The 7,897-nt window shown below is 41.3% G+C and overlaps 1 protein-coding gene across 1 annotated transcript in view; it reads right to left on the bottom strand.

Moving 5' to 3' along the window:
- Positions 1 to 829: 829 nt before the first annotated feature.
- LOC143020408 (uncharacterized) overlaps positions 830 to 7,897 on the bottom strand; it is an 8,951-nt gene continuing 1,883 nt past the window's right edge. Inside the window, exons 1-5 of the mRNA XM_076176825.1 lie at positions 7,489 to 7,897; positions 7,023 to 7,266; positions 6,331 to 6,662; positions 5,406 to 6,045; positions 830 to 858 (exon numbers count right to left, since the gene is read on the bottom strand). The exon at positions 7,489 to 7,897 is cut by the window's right edge and continues 1,883 nt beyond it. Of these exons, the coding sequence (XP_076032940.1) occupies positions 830 to 858; positions 5,406 to 6,045; positions 6,331 to 6,662; positions 7,023 to 7,266; positions 7,489 to 7,897 (1,654 nt within the window). The remainder of the gene's footprint in view (positions 859 to 5,405; positions 6,046 to 6,330; positions 6,663 to 7,022; positions 7,267 to 7,488) is intronic.

The following is a 7,897-nucleotide window of genomic DNA, read 5'->3' as shown; positions in this document are numbered from 1 at the left end:
TGCAAATCAAAACCACTTTTGATACTAATACATACTAGCAAGATACTGAACACCTTTTCTTCCCCAACTCTAGATTTCCATATTCCTAGACTGAAGATGTAAGGCACTTAGATAAATGTAAATAATAAAAGAATACAGGGATTGTAGAGCTAGAAGAATGTAGAAAGACAAAAGAAGAGACGAAAATGGAGGTTTATGTCATCGGGGAAGAGAGAAAGATGGAGAAAAGAAAAGGAGTCTTCGTTTCCACTAGGATCGTAATCGGAAGTGTGTTGGTCTCGCATTCCCTTAGTTCTGGGTTTGGATCCCATATTCCTCTCCGATTCCCAGCAGTGACTGTTACCTGCCCCAACAGTCCAAGCTCACAGGGCAAAGGTGACCGCCTTTGGCTGCAGCTACGCGCATCCTGACATAGGCTCCTCGCCTTCTTCTTCGATTCATGATGGAGATGGAGTCTGTTGAGGTTCGAATGTGGACACTCTGGAGAAGAGGTGGTGATTATGGATCCGTAAGCTGTCAAGGGGAAGATGGATGGATACAAATGGTGGTGACCGGTTGGTCGAAGGTAGCACCACGGTAGGGGGAAACCGTTGTGAACTGTTAGCACAGTTGAGCAAGTCCATGAGATCAGGCGATACCATGTTAGCTATTATAAACCTTATTATCTGAATAGATATAGTTGTTATTTGCAATTGTGTATGTAGAATCGGGTCCTACACTTTTGTTTAGTTATATTACCAGAACTTTCGTTGACAGATACTTTTCCAATGAGATTAATATTATATTTCTTGATATCCATGCATACAAACAAAGCGCTTAAGAACTTGCTTCATCCAGCTGTACAGGACTCTAGGATTCCTGTTGAAAAAGCAATTATAGATTGAGAATTGGTCACTGTTCATGAGAAAGCAAGTTATAGGAACAGACGATAAAAGAAGGGAATAGTTTGAGACTGGTTCAGAAAATGGAAGATAGCTGAAAAGCTAAGGTAGAAAGAAATAGATAATGACAGACGATAACTTAAAAAATAGACAAAGAAAATAAATTTAAAGAGCCTGAACGTTACTGAATCAAACTTTTTTTTTTTTTTTTTTTTTTTTCCATGAGGTTCCTTGAAGCCAGAATCTCTTAACCTTTTCAACCACAGCAGCCCATGTAGGCGAGATGAGGCAGTCCAGCACCCTTTTCCATCTGGATACAGAAGCTACAGCTGCCACTTTACTACAAGAAAAAAAAATTCTAACACAAACTAGAATCTATTTAAGTACACCCAGATTAAGAAACACGACTCTATACTGAATGATATTACCAGGTGTCACCTGAAGAAGATGCTGAAAGGACTGCACGTGGCTATAACATATTATGAAAGAATTACTAAATAAGAAGGGTCGGAAGAGGAGGAAAGGGAGGAGAGCAAAGAATAATAAAGAAAGGAAGAAAATGACTAGAAAGAATGGAAGAGAAAAGGAAACGAATCAAATGAAGAGTAAAAAAAGAAATACAAGGAGAGACGAGGACGAAAGCGAATGACCTCGTAATAACAAACGAATACAGTCTTGGCTTAAGTTAATTTTAGGTTGTGAAAAAGCATATTCTCTGAATTTGTGCAGGAAATAAATATGGAGGGAAACTCTGATGGAGTAGGAGAATATTAAGTGTCAGTAGACGCAGGAAAAATGGGCTTCCGTGGGTGGAGCAAAGGCAACAGGAGGAGGAAATGGAGGGGGAGATGCAGGAATAGAAGACGGAGAAATGGGTGATGGAGGAGGAGGTAGAGCAGTATAGGCAAAATGAGGAAAAGAGGAGATGATGGAAGGCAAGGGGATGGGGGTAAAGAAAATGGGTGAGGAAGAGATGGAGAAGGTGGAAGAAAAGAAGCTGGAGGAATAAGAGATGGAGGAAAAGGAGATGGAGGAGGTTTAGGAGAGGGTGGAAAGGGAAAAATGAAAGAAAGGAAAGCGGAGTTTGAATGTGTTTGAGATGAAACGCCTTAGAATTATGATAAGTTAGATAAAGTGAGAAATGAAGAGGTGAGGAGGAGAGCGGTGGTGGAAGGGAGTTGAAAGAAATGGTTTAAGGAAAAGTTTTGGGATGGTTTGGACACATGGTAAGAATGAGTGAAGAAAGATTAGTAAAAGAGGTGTGGAAGGCAGAGGTGGAAGGAGTGAGCATGAAGGGGCGCCTAGGATGAGATGGATGGATGGGGTAAAAGGGGCATTTGGAAAGACCAGAATGTCTGTTGAGAAAAGATGAGAGTAAACAGAGTATAGGGATGAATGGAGAATGGTTGTGTATGGATGATGCTGTGATGCATAAGGGTGAGTGGGTAGGGGATGGGGGTGAGGGAGTATGTACGAGAAATAAATTGATGCAGCCGGAAGGGATTTCTCTCCGTGTTCTTCTTTTCTATTTGAGGGGACGGAGAGGGGGGGTCGCCGATTTAATGAAGCGGCCTTGCTATGGATGTGCTATGTCTTGCGACACTGCTTCTGACCCAGGGCAGTAGACAAGATGCAGAGATGGCCCGTCATCCAGAAGGTCCCAAGATAAGAGGGAGGGAAGAGGGTACAGAGGGTGGAGTATGTATGGGACGGAATGGCTGGGAGTGGTTTCTATGCCTTTGTTTTTTAGCTACCTCCGGTGTAAGGGGGAAAACCTTTGGTATATTTACGTATGTATGTATGTATGTATGTATGTATGTATGTATGTATGTATGTATGTATGTATGTATGTATGTATGTATGTATGTATGTATGTATGTACGTATATATGTATATATGTATATATGTATATATGTATATATGTATGTATGTATGTATGTATGTATGTATGTATGTATGTATGTATGTATGTATGTATGTATATATGTATATATGTATATATGTATATATGTATATATGTATATATGTATATATGTATGTATGTATGTATGTATGTATGTATGTATGTATGTATGTATGTATGTATGTATGTATGTATGTATGTATGTATGTATGTATGTATGTATGCATGTATGTATGTATATGTATGTTGAGAGGGCAGGTGGGCGTGTCATCGGGTCTATCACAGACAACCACAAGATAAACCAGCAATACTGTATGCTGTTTGATTTTCCGGGTGATTGCCGTGCCACAGCCAAGCATCCTCTTGACAAAGATCGTGTCTGGTTTCTCCGTTTTGACACAGTGCATCTTCTGAAGTGCATCCGCAACAATTGAATCAGTGAAAAGTGCCAGAAGATCAGTCTTGACAAAAAAAAAGAAAAGAAAAAAAAAGCATCATTTGCTGACGTCAAGGAACTGTACGAGTCAGAGAGAGGCAGTATTCTGAAGACTACTCCCCCCACTAAATTTGCAGTCAACCCCTCACGACTTCAACTACAAAATGTGCAGCATGTCTTGAAGGTCTTCAATGAAAAAGTTGTGGGTTCATTGAAGCTCAGAGGATGTCATGACACTGCTAAGTTCATCCAAATCATCCTCAACTGGTAGAATTTAGTGAATGTATCTGGGAAGGGGCAAGATCAGCGCATGAACGATCCATATCGAGCTGTTCAGGATCCCCAGTCAACCAGCCTGCAGATTTTTCTATTGATTTTCCGAGAGACTTCTTCAGGACATGAAGCAAATCGAATCAAGTGTTTCACCCATGACACCAAGAATAAACTAGTGCAGACTATGCAGGGACTGACTGCCGTTTACCGCTACTTGTTCAGAAACGCTGACTTCTATTATGTCCTGCTGCGTGAGATCCAGAGTGACCGTCTTGAGGGGGTGTTCTCAGTCAACTGGTGCAAACTCTTTCATGACCACTGGGGATGTGTTCTCCGTATGCAAGCAGCGGTTCACAAGATATGCTGCCGTAAACCTCCAGTCCATCGATGTCCACCCCGTGTCGAAGGAACATACCTGCTTGGAGACTACAATTGATCTAGAGGATGGAGCCTCTATTGAAAGGTGCACCACAGATGTAACACTGACTGTGAATGAAGAGTGCAGTCCGGCCTATGTGGCGGGGTTGCTTGAAACGAAGTGCGCGGACGATGTGGTCTTCAGCGCCGAGGAACCTCTTGTGACCAGTGACGTTAAGGAATTTATCGAGACAGTGTCCAGAGGTTCCCTGACAACTCCACATGTGTGCACTTTTGATCTTGTCAGATGTGGACTGTGTTTCATCAAGGAAGCCCGTCACCGTTCCTGCAGCCAGAAAAGACCGATGGAGATCTTGTCGACACTGGCCAGCTTCAGTGGGATTGACATTGACTGCCCCAAGATGTTCCGTCGTCTGGCAAATGTCCTTCTAAATGGACTCCACAACCTAGAGAAAGACCAGCATAAGAATGCAGTCCTTCTCCAGACCTCTGTAAAGAAGGCCCGGCTCGCTGATTAATCGCTGCAGTCTGGTAAGCTTTTGCTTCTATGTCTCTCTATTTGCGTGAATGTTTGTTTGCAATCACAAAGGTTTAACTATAATCCATTTTGTAAAATGTAAAACAACAGCAACTTGGGTTCCTTTAAAGTGTCCACTAACCTCATACAATAATACATGTTATGTCCGGCTAAAATTGGTATTTCAAAGCATAACAGTGCCTTAAAAATAATTTCTTATTTCACTATAAAAGTTTATATTAACTTATACTGCATTGAATAAGTCAATAGTTGATATATTTGTCCTATATATAATGTTAGGCTTCTAGTTTTTATATATTAGTCCAATATAAAACGTTAGGTTACAAAGAAAGCCATGGCCTCCGCTAGCGGAGCCAGGAATTTGGGTGTGCACGTCCTGTTAAATAGTAGTCCTTTATATATATACAAGCACCCGGCTCCGCCGGACCTGGCTACGCCAGGTGTGCTTGGCCTTCGGCTTCGCACCCAGCCCTTCGGGCATTGATGATACACATAAAAAAGTTAATAAAACCAAAGATTTTCATCTGCCTTTTACTTAAAACACCTTAGAACTATACATTTAATGTAGTTTCTTCTTTTTTCTCTTGGGTGTGAGTTCTTCTTCGCTGTCCTCTTCTTCGCTGCTATTCTTTCTCTTTACGAAATCCTTCAACATGGTTTTAATCTCATCTATTTCGTAGACAATCTTTTCAAATCTTTCTTCGTTTTTGGTATCCTTAGCTCCGATCTTCTCCTCAATCTTCTCAATCTTCTCCTCAATCTTCTCTCCAATCTTCTCTTCGATTTCTTCAATTTTATCCTCCATTTCCCCTCGACTCAAGTAGTTCTCTTCTTCGAAGAGTTCTTCTGGTAAGATCATCGCAGCTACTTCTCCTTCTGTTTTCTCGAACACAGAACGTGATATGCTGACTATGGATTGATCGGGTTCCTCTTCTGGTATCCTTGAGGTTTCAGAGTTATCTTCAAAGATTAAATCCTCCAAAGAAGAAACTTTACTTTTATCCACATCACAGAACACCTCTTCATAAACGCAATTCACCCAAGGTCTCAACTCGTATTCTTCCCCTTTCTTTGTATATCCTGGAAAAACTATGAGGGAATCGTGGCTTGTAACTCTAGAACACGCTACGTATAGTTGACCGTGTGCGAAGCACTGTGATGAATCCAGGAGCACACCACACTTCTCAAACGTCTGCCCCTGGGACTTATTTATTGTCATAGCGTAACAGAGTTTGACAGGGAACTGGTATCTCTTGAAGGCTACAGGGGTGTCTGTTGCCTCTAAAGTAACTCTAGGAAGTAAGATCTGTGTGTTCCTGTACACACCAGTTAAAATCTTTCCAACAATAACGTTCCTTCTCAAATTTGTTACCATAACTCTAGTCCCATTACAGATTTTCGGAGGGCAAATGTTCCTCATAACCATCACAATTGCTCCTTCCTTCAACCTTAATTTGTGTGGAGGAATGGAAGGGCTATCCATAGAATTGAAAACTGACGCCTGAACGTCCATCCCTTCTATTGATTCACAACCGACATCTACGCTCATGTAAACCACTTCCTTACCAATCACTTTATTGTACACAAACTCGTTAATGATTTCGACGTCGTTGTTCGTGGGAGATATTATAGCTCTCTTTTCAAAGAAAGAGACGTTAAATATGTTCTCTCCCATTCCTCTGTACACTCTTTCAACTAACTCTTCTCTGCTGTCAACTAACACCCCGAAACCTTCTCCGAAGTGACACTCTTTGTACTTTCCTTCTCCAACTTCTAATAATTTCTCTGCAAAGTTTATGTTTTCTTCGTCTTCACTCTTAAGTCGAACGTTCTTTATCAGTTCTAACTCTTCGAAGAAAGGCCAAAAGTAACTTGATTTCAGACAACTGTTCAACTCGTCGTTCTTTCCTCCTCCTCTTACAACTGGTAATATCTGTCTAAAGTCTCCAGCACAAACGAACGTCTTTCCTCCCATGAAAATATCAAGACCGGAAAGGTCCCTCAAAGTGATATCCAGGGCTGAGATTGTGTTCTTATTTGCCATCACTGCTTCGTCCCACACAATCAAAGAAGACATAAGAAGCAATCGAGCTAGTTCGGACTTGTGCTTTATGTTGCATGTTTTTCTTTCGTTATGTTCCATCAGTGGTATCTTGAACATATTATGGGCAGTTCTTCCCCCGTGAAGGACAGTAGCTGCTATACCCGAAGAAGCCACAGCTAAAGCCACTTTACTCTTCGAACGAACTGTGTCTAGAAGAAGATTCAAAAGGAAGGACTTTCCTGTCCCACCAGGTGCATTTAAGAAGAACGCTTTGCTTTTGTTTTCCGTCTCACAACCAACACTTTCAATGATTTTATCGTAACAAATCTTTTGCTCTCTGTTTAATAGAGGGAGAGCTCTCTCCACTGTCTCGGACAATTCTTTAGAATTATAGGCTTTCTCCCTCCTTATCACGTTTGAAGACTTTTCTCCATTTCTGGAAGAAGGTAAGCCGTAGTGGACTATGTTTCCTCCTCCACAATTGAAAACTTGTTCTTGGATGTCGTCAAGAGCATCGAGGTATATTTCGTCGTTGTAATCCTTCAACCCTCTAAGATATAGAAAATCACTCGAGAAGAGATCCTTTGTTTCTTCCCAGATATCTTTCTGGTCTTCTAGATCCGAGAACACTAACATGCTAGCGTAAGTCGAACGAAGTTCTTTGCGGTCATTTGTGTAGTTTATTATCTCCAGGATAGTCTGTTTCCAAGTCTCTTCATCTTTTAAAAGACCCATAGCCTTAACGGCTTCCCTGTAAGTTCCGTAGAGTACACCGTCCACCATCCTGAGGTCTTCGAAGGATTTGGGACCTCTCTTGTGGGTTAGAAGCATTCTCATATAGAACAGTTCTACTGTCTTGTTCGTTACAGCTCTTATCCTTCCAATAGCGTGAGTGTTACCTTTCCTCTCCTCCCAACATGATTTCGGAATGCTGTACTTGAAGTAAGCAGCTACTTCGTTGTAAGTTAGGGTGGCTGCGTATTCGTTAACGCTACATAATTTGAAAAATGCTGTCAACTGAGTGTCTCTGTTTGCCTTCTTTTTTATGTCTGCCTTTGAGGAATCGGCGTTGAAGAATACTTCGTTTTCGTCCTTTAAATGGAGGTCCAGATTCATAACAGGAGGGTAACTACTGTGTATGGGGAATCTGAATATCTTCCAAGTTGCTTCGTTGGAGTTAACGAATCTTGCATCCGTGAAGTTCTTAATTTCATTGATTTCTTCGGTTCCCTCGGTTTTAGTGAATAGAACTCTGTCACATCCTTTGTTGACGTACTTTGTAACGTACGCTATAGCCTTAATAGAATTTGAACACTCTACGTTTATGTGAGAGTTAAATCTCAAGCAAAGATAGGGGTTGTAAGGCACCACCCATGAGTTGTCGATAGTTACTTCCTGTCCCTTTAACTTTTTCACAAAGGAGAAACCTCCTTCTCCCACAGCT

Source organism: Oratosquilla oratoria, chromosome 40 (genome assembly GCF_046742065.1).
Source record: "Oratosquilla oratoria isolate Oo_2021 chromosome 40, ASM4674206v1, whole genome shotgun sequence".
Taxonomy (NCBI): Eukaryota; Metazoa; Arthropoda; class Malacostraca; order Stomatopoda; family Squillidae; genus Oratosquilla; species Oratosquilla oratoria.
The sequence above is the reverse complement of the archived record's forward strand: the minus strand, read 5'-3'. Positions and strand labels throughout refer to the sequence as shown.